At 46.5% G+C, this 21555-nt stretch overlaps 1 protein-coding gene across 3 annotated transcripts in view; it reads right to left on the bottom strand.

The window, feature by feature from the left end:
• LOC126203252 (rabankyrin-5) overlaps nucleotides 1-21555 on the bottom strand; it is a 621526-nt gene that overhangs the window by 518849 nt on the left and 81122 nt on the right. For all 3 annotated transcript variants that reach the window (XM_049937508.1, XM_049937507.1, XM_049937506.1), the window contains exon 4: nucleotides 12083-12227. In XM_049937508.1, coding sequence (XP_049793465.1) covers nucleotides 12083-12227 — 145 coding nt within the window. The remainder of the gene's footprint in view (nucleotides 1-12082; nucleotides 12228-21555) is intronic.

The raw sequence follows: 21555 nt of genomic DNA, 5'->3' as shown, positions 1-21555 counted from the left end.
CTTTGGGGCCGCGCTGGACTCGCCGGACGAAATGCACGCCTCGGCGCTCCAGGTTGGCCCTGAGCTCCTCATCAGATTGTAGCAGGAGGTCACGATGAAAAATAACCCCCTGCGTTCTATTTAGTGCGAGATGTGGGACAATGGATACTGGGATGTCCCCTAGGCGGTCGCACGCCTGGAGCGCCACCGACTGTGTGGCGGAGGTGGTCTTGATAAGAACGGACCCCGAACGCATCTTGCTGAGAGCCTCGATTTCCCCGAAGATGTCCTCAATGTGCTGAACAAAGAACATGGGCTTGGAGGTGGCGAATGTCCCCCCATTGGTTCGAGAACAGACCAAATAGCGGGGGAAGTACTTCGCCCCAAGCCGGCGGGCCTGTCCCTCCTCCCATGGAGTGGCCAAGGGGGAAAGGGCAGGAGAACCAGAACTTGAAACGGTACCTTTTCTTTTGAAAGACTCGGCCACAGAGCAACCTGATATGTGTTGACGTTTCATCTGCGAAACGTCCGCCCCGATACCACCCACTCCGACCAGGGGCTCTCCCCACGGGCGCCACCCAGCCGCAGCAAGGGCCACCTGGCAGGATGACCATTGCCAGGAGTCCTGATGCCCCAAGGAGACGGACATCTACTCCTTGGCCGACGTGGGGAGGGTGCAGCTCAGGTATCGGCAGTACGATCCCTGTGTTGTCAGGGGGCTACAACCTAGAGGGTACATGACGACCCCACCACAACGGGCTGGCTACCGTGCTGGATTTCTGGTGCCATGGAAAGTCCATCATGATCGCTGGTGCAGATGGAGATGCAAGATGGGCGTAACTTGGACAACCCATCAGGCATTTAGGCCCAATTTGAGGAATAGTGGGTATGGTTACAACGCCGGTGCAATGCTGAGTGCCAAGGTCTTAGTGCACTTAGGACCAGTGGTACACCATGTAAGGTGTCCTTCCCCAAAAGGCTCGTACTTCTGTAGAATTTTGAAAAATGGAGGTCAAACCGCAAGGGGGACCATCACATGGAAGGCTGAAACGGTTGAAACTCCTTTTAGTCGCCTCTTACGACAGGCAGGAATACCTCGGGCCTATTCTTACCCCGGACCCGCAGGGGGAATGGCACCTTGGAGCTGGTGCTCAGCAGATGCTACCGAGTGGGAGCTGCACCAAATGCAAAAATCGTCAACATACAATGCTGGGGTAACCACAGGCCCAACAGAGAATACAAACCCATTGACGGCCACAGGGAGAGTGGACATTTAACACAGAACCCTGTGGGGTACTGTTCTCCAGAATCTAAGGGGCATTGAGTGAAGCGTCAACTCGAACCCGGAGGAGCCAGTGAGATAAAAACTCACAGATAAAAACCTGAATGGGGCCATTGAAGCTCCAGTCATGGAGGGAAACTAAAAATTTATGGCGCCAAGCCATGTCATACGCCTTATGTAGGTCAAAGGCGATTGTGAAAAGGTGCCGGCGGTTAATAAAAGCCTGTCAGATTACTGTTTCCAATCTGAGTAAATGGTCAGTTGGACATCATTCTTCACAGAAGCCACACTGATACAGGGAAAACAGGCCACGAAATTCAAGTACCCAACATAATCTGAAGCTTACCATCCTCTCGAGCATTTTACAAAGTACATACATCAAGACAATAGGGCGGTAGCTGTTGAGAGACATTGTGTTCTTCCCAGGCTTAAAGACGGGGATAACTATACTGTCTCACCATTGTGAAGGGAAAGCACCAGTGAGCCAAGTACAGTTGAAGACCTTGAGTTTTGTTGCCTCTGGGGAACGTCCAAGTGTTGGATCATCTGGTTGTGGATGGAATCCGGGCCTAGGACTGTGTCACATGAAGAGGTAAGAACCTGCAAGAATTCCCATTCAGTGAAGGGTTCATTACAGAGTTCAGCTTAGTGCAGGCTGAAACAAAGGGGGGGGGGACTGTTCTACTCACTGTTTCTACCGGAGAAAGGTAGCAGAGTAGGAAGAGGATGCTGATGCCATCTTCTGCAAGAACCAATGGATCAGTGCACACAGCACCCTGGAGATTAATACCCTGGACTAACACGTGACTGTCGCTGGCAGCCCAGAAGGCTACAGAGTTTGGACCAAACCTGCGACGAAGAGGCATACATCCCCAGGGAGGAAACATAGCAATCCCAGCATTCCTTTTTACATTCCTTTTTATTCTGCTTGAGAAGGTAACGAGTCTTAGCATGGCGACGCTTAAAAGCAAGGAGGCTGGTCTGTGAAGGGTGTCGTTTAAACCGCTGCAGCACCCATCGGCATTCCTAGACAGTACTGCTACATCCTTGGTCCATCATGGTACCAGTTGATGATGAAGGAGACCAGTGGATTGGTGGACAGCAGTGACAGCAGCATGAAGAATAGTGAGAAAGACGCCTTGCATGACTGCATCTATGCATTTCAAGAGGGAGGTGTCGAAGTGCACAGAAGACATATATAAAGGCCAATTGTCCCTGAAGAATGCCCAATGAGGGGGCCTGTCTGCCTGGTGGCAGTAGAGAAACTACACAATCAGCAGGAAGGGGTCACTGTCACAAACATCATCATGGACGACCAGTGTAGGGGAGCCATGAGAGTGGGGGAGGTGATCGTGATATCGAGAGCAGTAGAAACAGTCCCATGAGCAGCAGTGAAGGGGAACCATCATTGAGGAGACATAAATCAAAATTTGTAATAAGTTGGTCAATTAGGAGACCCCAACCTGTGGAAGTGGCACTCCCCCACAGTGGGTGGTGGGCACTGAAGTCCCCAAGGATGAGGAACGCGGCAGGAGTTGCTGTATTAAGGTAGACAGTTCAACGTAAGGAAGTGGCCTACCTGGAGGGAGTTAGACATTGCACATGGCGACTGCACTCTAATCACTATTGCCTCCAGGCTGGTACAAAGGGGATCTAGTCACTAATGACATCCGAGTGAACCAACGTGCAGACCCCGCCAGATGCTACCCCAGGGCCACCATGGTTCCGACAGAATACCCAATAACCACGAAATGTTGGCAAATGGTCATCACAGAAGTGTATACGAGGAAACAAGGTGCTGTATTTCTGATAGATGATGATAATATTCGTCGCAATTACACTGTGCAGTGTGGCAAGAGTCCAGTTAGACATTCAGAAGTCAAGAGGAGGTCATGTCACTCGGTCAGTGATCATCAATGACAAGGATGGGGTGACATCCACAAATAAGATGTCAGACTCAGGTTCTGAAGAGGGTACCTCTGGGGGCACTGGGAGCCCTGTCTAGGGACTTGTGTTTCTTCTTCTTCTTCTTCTTCTCTTTTGGAGGTGGAGGAGGGCAGGGCACAGAGGGAGTACAGACGTCTGCAAGATCCGGAATCAATAGAGAGCAGGCAGCCTTTCAGCGTGTAGATGGTGGTGCGTCTTGTTGCCAAATTGGGGTAGGAGGCTTCCAGCCTGAGAGATGCTGGGAAGAGCGGTTCTGGAGGGGTGGGGTGGGGTGGCATCACTGGCAGGTGCCGAAGAAGGGGGGCACTTCTTTGGCCGGGGAGGGGGAGCAGCTCCCAGACAGGAGGGCATGGGAACTGCAGGAGAATGGGAGGGGAAAGGGGGACAGCACTGGGGTAATGAAGAGGTAGGAAGGGGAAAGGATGTAACAGAGGTAAAAATTGAAGAAAGTGACACTGGATGGAGTGTCTCCTATTTTTGGTGAGCCTCACCATAAGACATGTGAACCTTGACCTCCTCTGGGAGGCTATCCTCCTTGAAAGCCAGAAAGAGACTAGTGAGAGTAATAGACACTGGAACATTGCCGAGACGATCACAAGCACAAAGACCTGCAGACTGAGCGGCAAAAGAAGCTTTGATCAACAGGGAGCCCAACCATATCTTACTGAGAGACTCCACTTCACCAAACTTTTCCTCTATATTATCAAAAAAAAAAAAAAAAAAAAAAAAAAAAGGCTTTGTGGCTGTGAATGTGTCCCCATCCATCCAAGTACAGACGAGGTAGCAGGGAAAGTGTTTCATCCTAAGACACCGAGCCTCATCCTCCTCCCATACCGTAGCCAGGGAAGGGAAGGCCATTGGGTCATACAAAGCAGCACTCTGTGAGCCTTCACCATTCAAAGAAATGGCTGTTTGAGAACAGTCAGATTTTTGCAGCTTGACACGCTTCATGTGCCAAGCACCTGCCCTGATACCACCCACTCTGTCCAGGGGCTCCCCTCATGGGCACCAACCAGCCACTGCAAGGGCTGCCTGGCATGGTGGCTGTTGCCGGGAGTTCTGATGCTCCAGGTAGACAAGCAACCACTCCTTGGCATACATGGGGAGGGAACAGCTCAGGTATCAGTAGTGCGAATCCTGTGTTGTCAGAGGGCTCAGCTTGATGGATACTTGTCACCCCATCACACGGACTGACTACACGTGCTGGTGACCTAGCAGGGTGGAGGGAGGGGGAGGGGGTACAGTGGGGAAGGAAGGGGGAAGAGGAATCCATACCACAGATGCTAGGGAGGGACTTCTTCCCCCAAATGACTCACACTAAAAACAGAAAATTTAGAAGTTGAGGTCAAACCTCAAGCAGGGACCTAAACGCCAAAAAGGATGAATGATCAGGCAGAAGGAACAAAATTGCAAGCAAGACAGAGAACCAGGTGGATAGACAGGTAGATATAAATCAGAACACTGAGTTAGGGGAAGGAGGGGGCAACAGGGAAGGAGTGAGGATAAGGAGGGAGGGCGGGGTGAAGGAAATACAGTAGCTACAGTAGATCGTGGCCCCGTGTACGCCACACACGAATCTTGGTTGGTTGGTTTGGGGGATTAAAGGGACCATACTGCGACGGTCATCGGTCCCTTTTTCCAAAAAAAAAAAAATTAAAACCGCCCAAAGAGAATAAAAACGAACAACAGGGAAGACGTCAGATGACACGGGACAAGAAAGACTCCGACAGAGATCAGACAAAACGAAATAAAATCACACAGAGTGTGACGGTGGTAGGCCGACCACAGGAACAAAAAAAGGAAAAGCCAACCACCGAGAACACATTAAAAACTCAGTTGAAAACCATAGGCGAAGGCCAGAATCAACACAAAACAATAAAATAAAACATAAACACTCATATTAAATGATAAAAAACCCCTGCCCGAATAAAACATAAAACTACGTCAGCCATAGCCGAGTCATCTGTTAAAAGAGCAGGGAGCGTGTCAGGCAGTGCGAACGACTGCCTGAGCACGGTTAAAAGTGGACAGTCCAATAAAATGTGGACCGCTGTCAAAACGGAGCCGCAGCGACATAAAGGTGGGTCCTCATGTCGCAATAGGTGGCCGTGCGTCATCCATGTGTGCCCAATGCGCAGCCGGCAGAGGACAACAGACTCCTTGCGAGAGACCCGCAAGGAGGAGCGCCACACACTGGTAGCCCCCTTGATGGCCCGAAGTTTGTTGCGTGAAGGCAGGGCGCGCCATTCAGTGTCCCAAAGGTCCAGAATTTTGTGGCGTAGGAATGCTCGCAAATCTGTCTCCGGGAGGCCAATGTCCAGAGATGGTGTACTAGTCGCATCTTTCGCCAGCCGGTCAACATTCTCATTGCCGGGGATCCCAACATGGCCTGGGGTCCACACGAAGACCGCAGAGCGGCCGCAACGCGCAAGAGTATGCAGGGACTCATGGATAGCCATCACCAGACGGGAACAAGGAAAATACTGGTCAAGAGCTCGTAAACTGCTCAGGGAATTGCTACAGATAACGACGGACTCACCTGAGCAGGAGCGGATATACTCTAGGGCTCGAAAGATGGCGACCAGCTCAGCAGTGTAAATGCTGCAGCCAGCCGGCAAGGAACGTTGTTCGGAATGGTCCCCTAGAGTGAGCGCATAACCGACTCGACCAGCAACCATCGAGCCGTCAGTGTAAACAATGCCAGAGCCCTAATACGTGGCCAGGATGGAATAAAAGCGGCGGTGGAAGGCCTCTGGAGGGACTGAGTCCTTCGAGCCCTGTGCCAAGTCGAGCCGAAGGCAAGGGCGAGGAACACACCACGGGGGTGTACGCAGAGGTACCTGGAAAGGAGGTGGAACAGGGAAAAACCCAAGCCCGCAGAGTAGCTCCTTGACGCGTACGGCGATCGGACAACCCGACCGGGGCCGACGTTCTGGCAGATGGACGACTGACTGCGGGAACAGGACACGGTAATTTGGATGCCCGGGCAAGCTAAAAACATGGGCAGCATAAGCAGCCAGTAATTGTAGGCATCGGAACCGCAGTGGAGGGACACCCGCCTCCACTAGGATGCTGTCCACAGGGCTGGTACGGAAGGCACCAGTGGCAAGGCGTATCCCGCTTTGGAGGATTGGGTCAAACACCCGTAACGCAGATGGGGATGCTGAGCCATAAGCCAGGCTCCCATAATCCAGACGGGACTGGATTAACGCCTGGTAGAGCCGTAACAGGGTAGATCGGTCGGCACCCCAGCTGGTGTGGCTCAAGCATCTCAGAGCATTTAGATGCCTCCAACACGCCTGTTTAAGCTGCCGAATATGAGGCAGCCAAGTCAACCGAGCATCAAAACCGACCCCCAAAAACCTGTGGGTCTCCACCACGACAAGGAGTTCGTTGGCAAGATAAAGCTGTGGCTCAGGATGGACTGTTCGGCGCCGGCAGAAATGCATAACACGGGTCTTGGCAGCCGAAAACTGAAAGCCATGCGCTACAGCCCAAGACTGCGCCTTGCGGATAGCGCCCTGTAGCTGACGTTCAGCAGCTGCAATGCCAGTAGAGCTGTAGTAAAGGCAGAAGTCGTCAGCATACAGGGAAGCAGAGACAGAATTTCCCACGGCCGCAGCGAGCCCATTAATGGCTATTAAAAACAGGCAGACACTTAAAACAGATCCCTGGGGCACACCGTTCTCCTGGACTTGGGAGGAACTATGGGAGGCCGCGACTTGCACGCAGAAGGTACGATACGACAGAAAATTGCGGATAAAGATCGGCAGAGGGCCCCGAAGACCCCATCCATGAAGCGTAGAAAGGATGTGATGGCGCCATGTCGTATCGTACGCCTTCTGCATGTCGAAAAAGACAGCGACCAGGTGCTGACGGCGGGCAAAGGCAGTACGGATGGCCGACTCCAGGCTCACCAGATTGTTGGCGGCGGAGCGGTCTTTACGGAACCCACCCTGAGATGGAGCCAGAAGGCCCCGTGACTCCAGTACCCAGGTCAACCGCCGGCTCACCATCCGTTCAAGCAACTTGCAAAGAATGTTGGTGAGGCTAATGGGACGGTAGCTGTCCACCTCCAAAGGGTTCTTCCCAGGTTTCAGAATGGGGATAACAATACTTTCCCGCCATTGCGACGGAAACTCTCCCTCGACCCAAATGTGGTTGTAAAGGTCGAGGAGCCATCGCTCGCAGTCCACTGAAAGGTGTTTCAGCAGCTGACAGTGGATGCCATCTGGCCCAGGAGTGGTATCAGGGCAAGCGGCTAGCGCACTGCGAAATTCCCACTCACTGAATAGAACATTGTAAGATTCTGGATGGTGGGTGTGAAACGAAAGGCTCCGATGTTCCATCCACTCTTTAATGGAGCAGAAGGCCAGGGGGTAATTCGCAGAAGCGGAACTCATAGCAAAATGCTCTGCCAAGCAATTTGCAATGACGCCGGAGTCAGTACAAACTGCTCCATTCAGTGAGAGCGCAGGGACGCTGACAGGGGTCCGATAGCCGTAGACGCGACGAATCTTGGCCCAGACCTGCGATGGAGTGACATGGAGGCCAATGGTGGACACATACCGCTCCCAGCACTCCTGCTTGCTTTGGCAGATAAGGCGGCGGGCCCGCGCACGCAGCCGTTTGAAGGTGATGAGGTGTTCAACGCAGGGATGTCGCTTGTGACGCTGCAGCGCCCACCGGCGATCTTTAATCGCTGCAGCGATCTCAGGCGACCAACAAGGCACAGTACGCCGCCGAGGGGACCCAGAAGAACGAGGAATGGCAGAGTCGGCGGCAATAACGATGCCCGTGGTGACCGATTGAACCACCACATCAATGTCATCACTACGGAGAAGCTCGATAGCGGCAGTGGAGGAAAACGAGTCCCAGTCAGCCTTATTCATAGCCCACCTGCAGGGGTGCAGAGAAGACCGACGCTGTGGCAGTGACAGAAAGATCGGAAAGTGGTCACTACCATACAGGTCGTCATGCACTCGCCACTGGACAGACGGTAAGAGGCTAGGGCTGCAGATGGAAAGGTCAATGGCGGAGCACGTGCCATGCGCCACGCTAAAGTGTGTGGAGGAACCATCATTTAAAAGCGAAAGATCGAGCTGTGCTAATAAATGCTCAATGGTGGCACCTCGACCTGTCGCCACTGACCCACCCCACAGAGGGTTATGGGCGTTGAAGTCGCCCAGTAGCAAGAAAGGTGGCGGCAATTGGGCTATCAGAGCAGCCAGGACATGCTGCGCGACAGCACCATCCGGTGGAAGGTAAAGACTGCAGACGGTAACAGCCTGTGGCGTCCACACCCGAACAGCGACAGCTTCTAAAGCTGTTTGTAGAGGTACCAACGCGCTGTGAAGAGAGTTAAGGACATATATCCAGACGCCACCAGACACCCTTTCATAAGCTGCCCGGTTCTTATAACAACCCCGATAGCCACGGAGGGCGGGGGTTCGCATTGCGGGAAACCAAGTTTCCTGAAGTGCAATGCAGAAGAAAGGGTGAAGGCTGATAAGTTGTCGGAGCTCAGTTAGATGGTGGAAGAAACCGCTGCAGTTCCACTGGAGGATGGTATTGTCCATGGCTGAGAAAGGCGTGACAGGACTGGGAAGGCAGATTACGCCGCTGGGTCACCTGCTGCCTCCGATGGAGCACCTGTGCAGTTGCTATCCATGGCGTCTGAGGGACCGGCGAGATCGAGGTCCTCAGCAGACACAAGAATCTCCACCTCATCCTCAGACACAGAGTTGGAAGGTTGCGGTGGGACAGGTGCCACCGCAATGTCAGGATGCTTGGGAGCCTTTTTCTTCAACGGCTTTGCACGCTGTGCCTTTGGAGCGTCTGGCTGGGAGGGCCCCAGTGGGTCAGTCTCAGGGACGGACGACGACCGTGAAGCCCTATGACCAGCGATCGGTTGTTGTTTCAAAAATTTGCGGGTGTCCGCTTTGGCACTGGGCAAAGCCTGGGATGGGCTAGAGTAGCCGAAGAAGTCTCACGCTTCTCCGGCTGGGAAGGGGGAACGAATGTCCCTGATGGTTGGGGTGGTGTTGCTCCTGAAGTAGATGGAGCAGGAGCAACAGAGAGTGTAGTGCCCCCCACCATCAAGGGGGCAGGTGTGGTTCTCTGGCTCTGAGAGCCAACGTTGTGTGGTGCAGCTATAGGAACCATAACAGGAGAGACAGAGGCAGCATAAGTGGACGTCATACGTACTGGATGCAGTCGTTCAAACTTATGCTTAGCCTCAGTGTCGGTCAGCCTATCCAGGGTCTTGTATTCCATTATTTTCCGCTCCTTCTGGAGAATCTTACAGTCCGGCGAGCAAGGGGGATGGTGCTCCCCGCAGCTGACACAGATGGGAGGCGGGGCACATGGAGTATCAGGATGGGATGGTCGACCACAATCGCGACATATGAGGCTGGAAGCACAGCGAGAAGACATATGGCCGAACTTCCAACACTTGAAGCACCGCATCGGGGGAGGGATATAGGGCTTGACATCACAACGGTATACCATCACCTTGACCTTCTCAGGTAACGTGTCACCCTCGAAGGCCAAGATGAAGGCACCGGTGGCAACTTGGTGATCCCTCGGACCCCGGTGGACGCGCCGGACGAAATGGACCCCTCGTCGCTCTAAGTTGGCGCACAGCTCGTCATCGGACTGTAAAAGGAGATCTCTGTGAAAAATAATTCCCTGGACCATATTTAAGCTGTTATGTGGGGTGATAGTAACAGAAACATCCCCCAGCTTCGTACAAGCGAGCAAGGCTCGTGACTGAGCAGAGGATGCCGTTTTTATTAAGACTGACCCTGACCGCATTTTGGACAAGCCCTCCACCTCCCCGAACTTGTCCTCTAAATGTTCGACAAAGAACTGAGGCTTCACAGACACAAACGATTCCCCGTCAGCTCTGGTACAGACGAGATACCGGGGCGAATATCTTTTGCTCTCATTCATAGCCTGTCGTTCCTCCCATGGTGTGGCCAGGGAGGGGAACGATTTGGGGTCATACACATGAGCCTTAAAGTGAGCATGGAACGCTTAGAGACTGCTGACAGCTGGCCGCCAGCGAGAGATGATGTACCACGCTTCATTGCGGGTCATCTGCCCTGATGCCACCTACTCCGACCAAGGGCCCTCCCCACGGGCGCCACCCAGCCACAGCAAAGGCCACCAGGCAGGATGGCCATTGCCGGGAGTCCCGATGCCCCAGGGAGATGGGCATCCACTCCTTGGCATACGTGGGGAGTTAACGGCGCAGGCATCAGTAGAGCGATCCCTGTGTTGTCAGGGGGCTACAACCAAGAGGGTACATGGCAGCTCCACCACAACGGACTGGCTACCGGGCTGGATTTTAGGTGACACGTCGTCCATGGTTTTCATCTGTGCAGAAACTGGCACTGCTCATCGGAAGGCGGAAAGTGCACGCAGGAACAGATCCATGCCCAAGAGATGGAGAGCGGGCAGGACTGCAATGCAACGACGAATAAGCTGGCGAAAGTTCTCAACGCAAGATGGACACAATGCACCAAGTAAGGCGCCCTTCCCCAATCGGCTCGCTCTTCGGAACAATTTAGAAAGATGGAGGTCAAACCCGAGAGGGGACCATCACATAAGGCCGAAACATTTGAGACTCCTTTTAGTCGCCTCTTACGACAGGCAGGAATACCGCGGGCCTATTCTTAGCCCCGAACCCGCAGTGGGGCACACGAATCTTGAAAGAACAGCGAGCCCCCTGGGGAGAAATAATGTTGACACACAGGAACATATACTGGTTGTAACTGATAGATGAGTGATCAAGATGCAAACAAAGAATGGGGTTATTTGTTAGTTAAAACTTCGAAGAGTACACAACAAATAAATATTTGTATTTATGAGAAGGCTGAATGCCTTTATCCAGGAATAATTTATTTCCAAGTAAAATGTTTGATTAACTAATTAACTTATCTAGATAGACATTTTTTCAAATAACTTCCAATCTCTGGAAAGCAATGCTGTTATTTGCATTTATCTTAAAAAAACCATTTATGTACTACAAAATAGCACCGAAGAGTATGTTTTATGATGAAATACACTGCTGGCCATTAAAACTGCAACAACATAAAGGCAGCAAGCAAGAAACATCAAATTAGTATGAAGAACGTGATATGCTTAGGCATACAAATGATTAGATTCAAAGAAAACACACACACACACACACACACACACACACACACGCAAAACACACACGCAAACACAAAAAACACACACACACACACACACACACACACACACACACACACACAAAACATGTTCAAGGACTTATAATCATAGTGGCAGTCTGGCAGTTCATTAACATGCTCTTGATTTTTTTGAAGATGTCACTGACAAGAAGAGTGACAAAGGAAGTTACATGTTTCAGGTCCCATTTCATTATTCATTTTACCAATGTTCTCTTTCTTCCCTGAGCAGAGCCTTTACGTTTATCAACAATTCTCACTTTTAATATGATCACTTTTAAAATTAATAGTTAACATCCCTTGGGCCTTCAGGGCCTGGATGAGGAGCTCATTTTAAAACTAAAATCCACAAAGTTTCAGCTTTAAGTGTATCATCAAAATGTGAAATTTACTGAAGCTATGATTCTTTACCAGTCTATTCCTAATTCTATGAATTATTCTATAATTAGTAAATCATCATAGACAACATTATAAAACCTAATATACTGTAAATATGGTAACCAAGTTTCATTTATGTAATAAACAAATAATATCAGTCCATTCCATAAAAAAAAAAGGAAATTTTAACAAATCAATGGAGTATGTAACATTATTTATAACACCTCTGCACTGAATGAAATTACTAAAGAGTTTGTCATTAAACAAGATGCAACCTTACTTTGCAACAAGCTCATCAAGGTGGAACTTATTGGCAGTCTTCATGAGGTCTAGTGTGAAAGAATCTCCTTGAGAAAAATCCACCAAATCAGTATATACCCACTTCAGAACAGCAAAACCCACTTCTGGCTCCAAGAAACTCCAATCTGAAATTACATAATGTCAAGTGTAGACAAGACAGACATGACAAAGGGGTAGTTAACCGATACAACAAACTATTAATTAAAGATAAAGATAGACTGCTCAGAGGGTCTCTAACAGACCATTTCTGGAAAGTATGAGAGAGCTGTAATGAATATGTTAAAAAATGTAGCCTGCTATCAAACCACAGATTTCCTTGTTGAGGGTAAATCCAGGTACATTTACTTCTAGTGAGTGACAAAATCTTTCCTTATGTCTACACACTTTGTTCACAATTCTAAACTACAGCGACAGCAACAGTAGCAGGAAATGTGTTTTCCAGTCACATAAGTAATATGTATATATTAATATAACTGTAGAGATAGCACTTTTCCAGGGTTTCCTATTATTTAAAAACGTTCACTCCAACCAAGGCAGAATACACAAAAACATAGAACAAGAAGAGAATTATTTGTATCCTGGTACCCGGAGAGCTTCTGTAACTGTATGAATGTTTCTGTAGGTCCATCTTTATACAGGGTGGTCCACTGATAGTGACCAGGCCAAATATCTCACGAAATAAACGTCAAACGAAAAAACTACAAAGAACGAAACTAGTCTAGCTTTAAGGGTGAAACCAGATGGCGCTATGGTTGGCCCGCTAGATGGCGCTGCAGTAGGTCAAACAGATATCAACTGCATTTTTTAAAATAGGAACCCCCATTTTTTATTACCTATTCATGTAGTATGTAAATAAATACAAATGTTTTTGTTGGACCACTTTTTTTGTTTGGTAATAGATGACACAGTAATAGTCACAAACGTACAAATGCGTGGTATCACATAACATTCCACCAGTGTGGACGGTATTTGCTTCGTGATACATTACCCGTGTTAAAATGGACCGTTTACCAACTGCGGAAAAGGTCGATATCGTGTTGACGTATGGCTATTGTGATCAAAACGCCTAACGGGCATGTGCTACGTATGCTGCTCGGTATCCTGGATGACATCGTCCAAGTGTACGGACCGTTCGCCGGATAGTTACATAATTTAAGGAAACAGGAAGTGTTCAGCCACATGTGAAACGTCAACCATGACCTGCAACAAATGATGGTGCCCAGGTAGGTGTTTTACCTGCTGTCGCGGCTAATCCGCACATCAGTAGCAGACAAATTGCGTGAGAATCAGGAATCTCAAAAATGTCGGTGTTGAGAATGCTACATCAACATCGATTGCACCCGTGCCATATTTCTATGCACCAGGAATTGCATGGTGACGACTTTGAACGTCATGTACAGTTCTGCCATTGGGCACAAGAGAAATTACAGGACGATGACAGATTTTCTGCACACATTCTATTTCGTGATGAAGTGTCATTCACCAACAGCGGTAACGTAATCCGGCATAATATGCACTATTGAGAAATGGAAAATTCACGATGGCTGCGACAAGTGGAACGTCAGCGACCTTGGCGGGTTAATGTATGGTGCGGCATTAAGGGAGGAAGGATAATTGGCCCCCATTTTATCGATGGCAATCTAAATGGTGCAATGTATGCTGATTCCCTACGTAATGTTCTACCGATGTTACTACAAGATGTTTCAATGCATGACAGAATGGCGATGTACTTCCAACATGATGGATGTCCGGCACATAGCTCGTATGCTGTTGAAGCGGTACTGAATAGCACATTTCATGACAGGTGGATTGGTTGTTAAAGCACCATACCATGGCCCGCACGTTCACCGGATCTGACGTCCCCAGATTTATTTCTGTGGGGAAAGTTGAAGGATATTTGCTATTGTGATCCACCGACAACGCCTGACAACATGCGTCAGCGCACTGTCAATGCATGTGCCAACATTATGAAAGGCAAACTACTCGCTGTTGAGAGGAGCGTCGTTACACATATTGCCAAATGCATTGAGGATGACGTACATCATTTTGAGCATTTATGCAACGTGGTGTTTACAGGTAATCACACTGTAACAGCTTGAGTTCTCATAAATGATTAGATCACGAAGATACATTTGTCACATTGGAACAAGCGAAATAAAATGTTCAAATGAACCTACATTCTGTATTTTAATTTAAAAAACCTACCTGTTACCAACTGTTCATCTAAAATTGTGACCCATATGTTTGTGACTATTACAGAGCTATCTATCACAAAGCGAAAAAAGTGGTCCAACTAAAACATTCATATTTCTTTACATACTACACCAATATGTAATAAAAAATGGGGGTTCCTATTTAAAAAGGCGCAGTTGATATCCGTTTGACCTATGGCAGCACAATCTAGCGGGCCAACCATAGCACTGTCTAGTTTCCCCTAGTTTTTGTTTGATGCTTACTTCATGAGAGATTTGGCCCGGTCACGATCAATGGACCACCCTGTATAAATGGTTGCAGCACCTTGTCTGTTCAATATAAAATGTCAAATCTAAACACCTTCAGCCATCTAAATTTCCAGTTATTTTATTTGAGCAATTAGTTACAGCACTACGTTAAGCAATCTTCAGTCCACCTGATTGACGTGTAGGATGAATACCCACCTCTGCTGCGGTCAAAATATGGGCCAGCCTTCAGTGACTGGTATCCACAGATTTCTACTTGACACAGTGATCCCTTTGATCACAAATTGCCAACTCAAGTGGTTATCGAAGGGATCATCATGTTAAAAAGAAATCTATGGTGAATGCTGGCTCTTATTTTGACTGGACCAGATTTGAGATTTGTCCAATAGGTCAGGCCACCTGAAGATGACAATGTAGTGCTGAAACCAGTTGCTCAAATAAAATAACTGGAAGGTCAGACAAATGGTTCAAATGTCTCTGAGCACTATGGGACTTAACTTCTGAGGTCATCAGTCGAAATTTAGACAGCTGAAGGTGTTTTGACTGAACATTTTATATCAATTTTTGTCTAAACTAAAATGGAGTTGTTAATCTAAAACATGTCATTTGCTGTCCTCTATGTGCTTTGTGGGTTTTCCTAAGACCTATTACCACAACTGATGGGAAGTCCAGCATGGAATAACAGTCATATGGAAAGGATAGATTGCTACTCAACACAGATGAGGCACTGAGTTGTTGACAGACACAATGAAAAAGACTACTCTCTCTCTCTCACACACACACACACACACACACACACACACACACACACACACACAAGTCTTTTTTTATTGTGACGGTCTGCACCTCAGTGCCTCCTTTACATGGTGAGTAGCAATCTATCCTTTCCATATTGATGTTATTACATCAACTGTGCCATTTAAACCAATCTATGTGCCTCACCTCAATCATACACTATTACTGAACGCATAATAGAAGGGTTGTCCAAAGAGTAATCTTCATTAGGCTTTAAAATAAAACACAGCAAAATAGCTAGAGCAAATTTAGAAGAAAAACCTTGAAACCACACATTTGTATTATTTCTTCTACTTAATAGCATTTCAGATTAAGCATTTGTTATTTATCTTTCCAAAACCGATAAACTTCCTCTGAATAAAATTATGATGTCCGACATCACCAGACTGCGATATTTACTTACTTATTTTCTAACACATATAAAGTTTGTTGTCTACTGGAATGGAAAACTATCCACAATAAGTACTGTGGAAAAAAAGAAAAGTATACTGTAATTTTAGAATACAGTCTGCAGTTACATACATTGCAGCAGAATATACACTACTGGCCATTAAAATTGCTACACCAAGAAGAAATGCAGATGATAAATGGGTATTCATTGGACAAATATATTATACTAGAACTGACATGTGATTACATTTGCACGCAGTTTGGGTACATAGATCCTGAGAAATCAGTGCCCAGAATAACCACCTCTGGCTGTAATAACGGCCTTGATACACCTGGGCATTGAGTCAAACAGAGCTTGGATGGCGTGTACAGGTACAGCTGCCCATGCAGCTTCAACATGATACCACAGTTCATCAACAGTAGTGACTGGCGTATTGTGACGAGCCAGTTGCTCGGCCACCATTGACCAGACGTTTTCAATTGGTGAGAGATCTGGAGAATGTGCTGGCCAGGGCTGCAGTCGACCATTTTCTGTATCCAGAAAGGCCCGTACAAGACCTGCAACATGTGGTCGTGCATTATCCTGCTGAAATGTAGGGTTTCGCAGGGATCGAAAGAAGGGTAGAGCCACGGGTCGTAATACATCTGAAATGTAACGTCCACTGTTCAAAGTGCCGTCAATGCGAACAAGAGGTGACCGAGACGTGTAACTAACGGCACCCTATACCATCACGCCGGGTGATACGCCAGTATGGCGATGACGAATACACGCTTCCAATGTGCGTTCACAGCGATGTCGCCAAACACGGATGCGACCATCATGATGCTGTAAACAGAACCTGGATTCATCTGAAAAATGATGTTTTACCATTCGTGCACCCAGGTTCACCGTTGAGTACACCATCGCAGGCGCTCCTGTCTGTGATGCAGCGTCTAGGGTAACCACAGCCATGGTCTCCGAGCTGATAGTCCATGCTGCTGCAATCATCATCGAACTGTTCGTGCAGGTGGTTGTCGTCTTGCAAACATCCCCATCTGTTGACTCAGGGATCGAGACATGGCTGCACAATCCGTTACAGCCATGCGGATAAGATGCCTGTCATCTCAACTGCTACTGATACAAGGCCGTTGGGATACAGCATGGCGTTCCGTATTACCCTCCTGAACCCACCGGTTCCATATTCTGCTTATAGACATTGGATCTCGACCAATGCGAGCAGCAATGTCGTGATACGATAAATCGCAATCGCGATAGGCTACAATCCGAACTTTATCAAAGTCTGAAACGTGATGGTACGCATTTCTCCTCCTTACACGAGGCATCACAACAACGTTTCACCAGGCAACGCTGGTAAAATGCTGTTTGTGTATCAGAAACTTTCCTCATGTCAGCATATTGTAGGTGTCGCCACCGGCGCCAACCTTGTGTGAATGCTCTGAAAAGCTAATCATTTGCATATCACAGTATCTTCTTCCTGTCGGTTAAATTTCGTGTCTGTAGCATGTCATCTTCGTGGTGTAGCAATTTTAACGATCAGTAGTGTACTAATAATTTACTCAAAAATGTACATTACAAATTGTTTATACTGCATTAAAACTAACTCTAATTACTTACTAAATTCCCTATTTCTAATGCTTCCTGATAGCAGCAGTACTTATATGCATTCATCCAGGGCAATCACAGCTGAACTGCCCCAGTCAACCACACTGATAGTCATGCCCTGACACACAAACATTCCTTAACTACACTATCTAATAATTATCACGAAACGGATTGCATATTCTTATTTGTGACATCTTATTTATAAATTTAGTACTGCAACTGTAGTTCAGTTGTGTATTTTGATCTTTAAAGGAAAAATGCTTTATCAACCATTAAGTATCTCAGTATCAGATATCTGTAAACCTAGAGCAAACTTGCAGAGGCACTCCATTTCTTTCACATATGCTAAGCACTGCATCCTTAAAGGTACTTTTCAGGGGACTTTAACAATATGCATTACTTAAGACTGTAACATCAAGTTCTTTGGGCAATGCAAGGACTTTCTGATCAGAGAACAACATGCTGTTCATTCACATCCATGGCATACCTCAACAAATTCCTATTAACCATACCCCTTGTATACAAAACAAAATTCTCTGAGTGTTGTTGTCTTAGTGTTCTGTTATCTCTCATGTGATTCCTCCTTGTTTCCTTTATCTTGAACTACACATCTGCCTTTCCTTCTAAGTTCCTCTCTTTCATCCTACCACTGATCTTAGCCTAAGGCCTCTAGGTTCCACCTCTAAAAATTCTATGTTTGTATCATCATCCTGAAGTGATTTATGGGAGTCAAAGTGTTGAGAGCCAAGCCAATTTCTCATGTACATTACGAGGTGGAAATCACTTCGAGCTAAGTCTGAACTTTAAGGTGCATGTTCAAAAATATTACATTTGAAATGACGACTATTCTAGTGCCAGCCAGGCAGTGTGTGGCCAAACATTGTCATGCAAGAACATGATACCAGTTACGACACTGTCTTGGCTCTTCTCAGTTTTCTTCGTGTGCCACAGCAGCCTTCAGAATTGACAGTTCTCCTCCTGTTCTGCAAAATAGATTTGTTTAGCACCTCAAACAATAGTATAATATTTCCGGCTGAGAGGTTGGCATGCTCTTTTTAGCTCACTGAGCGAAGCAGTGTGACCCCACACTACTGACTGCGTACTTGTTCCTGCATTAGAACAGGAAACCCATGTTTTGTCATCAGTCACAATTATGTCCACCCCAATAGCCGAGTGGTCAGTGTGACAGAATGACATGCAAGGGGCCTGGGCTTGATTTCTCGCTGGGTCAGAGATTTTATCATCTAGAGGACTGGGTGTTGTCATATCTTCATCATCATATCATCCTCATTGAGATGCGCAGCACCAAAGTTGCATCATCTAAAAAGACTTGGTGACCTGTCTACTCGATGGGAGGCTTAGCCATACAAAATTTCATTACAGTCACAATACTGTTCAATAATCCTGTGTTGGTACTGAGATGGTAAACGAAGTACAGAAAGTATGTCATCTATTGAGTTTTGAGTTTTACTGTTCTCAAAACATATTTTGGAACCTAATGAGCAAAGAACTTACAGTATCCTAATTGTTTATTGTTACAATCTCTTGAAGAACGCTGCAATAAAATCTACAGAAAGTTGTCCAATACTTGAGATATCATGAAATGCCGGTTTTAAAAAATTGTTTTCAACAATTTGCTCTAACAATTTGTAGCTATCGATGGATATCATCATCATGAAAGTGTCTCTTTCCACTCCAGCAATAGCATTTGTTCGCAACCAAATAATAAATGGAGAGACAGGGTGCATAAAAAGCACAATAAAGGAAAAACAAGAGTCAAAGATCAATGTAAAGAACAAATAATATTTATCACGCTGAGGAGCCTCTAGAGAAATAAGGTCCTCCAATTGTATCTATTGATAAATTTAATTTTCTTACAAGTGAATCAGATCTTATCATTGTAGTCACTTTCTTGCCGTTATTTTAATGCTTCATTTACAACAGTGGTGTCATTCCCAGGATACACATAGACTTGTGATACCTGTGGCATTTTGGATATGCCACAGATCTAATAAGTTTAGTCATTTAAACCATCACAGCCACTCTGCACTAACACCTGGATCAATCTTTTTGTTGAAAGATGTATTCATGTGCGAGCTTGGTGTGTCCAAAGCAAATGGACATATGCACTCTTCGCAAAGCTTGATGGGATGAGTTCCATTGTTTGGTGGCAATTTCTTTTATCTTGAGTTTGTTGAGATATGTGTTACTTTACCATTAGTCTTCTCATTTATGCAGAGGTCTTCATAGAAGATAATTTCTTAAGTCAGCTTCAGGGATGGTGTTCATAAATGGTTTATTCATAAATGCTGCCTTGGCTGGTTAATAAAGGTAGCTAACGCCAAGAGTGTTGACAAGACACTTCACTAAAAGGAAGACAATGGTGGCTCCTGTTCTGCAAAGGCTGTACACAAGCACCTGAATGTCTTACTTTAGCAGATATTTTGGAAAGCACCCTACTGTTGCCTGGACATTGCTGAGAGTCACTATATATAAGAGCTGCTTTGATGGAGAGGGTTTTGATATAGATGAGTGGTTTGAGGAGTATTCTTAATTATGCAGTATAAATGATACACTCACTTGAAACAGAACAGTTTTTGAAGAAATTATTTGTGCTTATGCATAGTCAACTTTTTTGCCATCTTTGGATCTGGCTGAAGGGTTCATATCCTTGCAGGACAGAGTGCAATTACAGTGTTAAATTACTGGGATACTGTGAACCTTAATGTTATGTGTGAGGTACATTTTCATGGCAGGGCAGGGGATATGCCATTATGGGACTTGTGATGTCAGGATAAGAGTGTGGGGTGTCTAGTGTAATAGAGTGCTCTAGCCATATATTGGTGAGTCATATCAAAGCTGGTCAGGTTTCTTTCCTTTTTTAAAAAAAAACATTTACACAATTTTATGAGGGTGGTTCTATCTGCTTTTGCAGGTGGTATTTATGATGAAAGTAATGAGTTAATTTTTTGCATAAAAGTCACCTGACATGAGGCATGCAGTTCAACTTGCTATCATGAAGCAAGAATACAGGCACATCCTGGGAGTTCACCGATCAAAGACAGCACCAATAAATTTCAGACTATGTCTGTGTTCTATGTAATGCCATTTGCAGACAATTTTTGGTAAATAGAGTGACAAGGAGCCACAACAGATGCGAAGAGTATTAACATATTGTGCTATTGATACATTAGTCCCAGGGCAGTCACAGTTTCATCTTTTGCAGTAGTGAAAAGGGTGATACTTACAACAGACTCCTGTAACATTCTGGATTTCTTATTCACTTAGTTTTCTAATGGCTGAAAGAACCTACAAGGCAAGAAGTTCTGTATAAAGGTAGGCAACTTGTGTCAGAATTTTAGGGTGTCTGGGAAGTAGCCAACATATAATAGCCAGCCAATGCCGACATTTCCATGTAATGCTTTGGTAAAGAGCTCCTTGATGTAGGTTTGGATGAGGATCAGTACAGAGGACTTCAGTGATGATAATTCCAGTGATCTCGGCTGGGGGTGAGTATCCACTTCTGTGTCTCAACTTATCCCACCTGAGCAGCTGAGATATGTGCAGTTATTAATATTGACTGCCTTTCTTCTGCTGTTTGGTAAGTAATCATACTTCTCTCCAGTTTTGTTTGGACAGAATGATGCTGGTAGTCAAGGAGTTTTAACTGTGCATTGCAGGGCTCGCCTTTTTCTAGCTATCTTGGCTATTTATTTGGATCACCAAACAACAGACTTGCATTAAAGGCCTCCAAATGAACAAGATATAGTAGCTTTCTTTGCATGTATAATGATATTTGTAGCATGTTGCATAATTTCATAAATCCCTTTCATTTGGTTTGGTGGGAGTTGGGGTGCAGAGGATTCTGCCTGCTGTTAGATCATTTCAGGGACCAATGTAGCAACTCTCCAGCTGGAGGCATGGGATTGTCAATATGATGGGATTACCATTGCTATCACATAAGTCATGAATGTACCATTTTCACACTAGTGCTAGGGTACAGATGTATAAGGTAAGACCACTAGAAGAGAAACTAACACATGCAGCACCAAAAGTGCATTGGTGTCCCATTATTCAATGAACAAAAGTCCAGTTCATTAAAGAAGTATTTCAACAATTTGTCTTTGCTGTCCGTATTTGTGCTGCCTCAAAAAATGGAGATGAAGGCCGGGTGTAATTGTTGTATTAGCTCTTTAAGTTTCTGCT

The sequence above is a fragment of the Schistocerca nitens genome, chromosome 9, assembly GCF_023898315.1.
Source record: "Schistocerca nitens isolate TAMUIC-IGC-003100 chromosome 9, iqSchNite1.1, whole genome shotgun sequence".
NCBI lineage: Eukaryota > Metazoa > Arthropoda > Insecta > Orthoptera > Acrididae > Schistocerca > Schistocerca nitens.
Note: the sequence above shows the minus strand (reverse complement) of the source record. Positions and strands in the feature narration are given on the sequence as shown.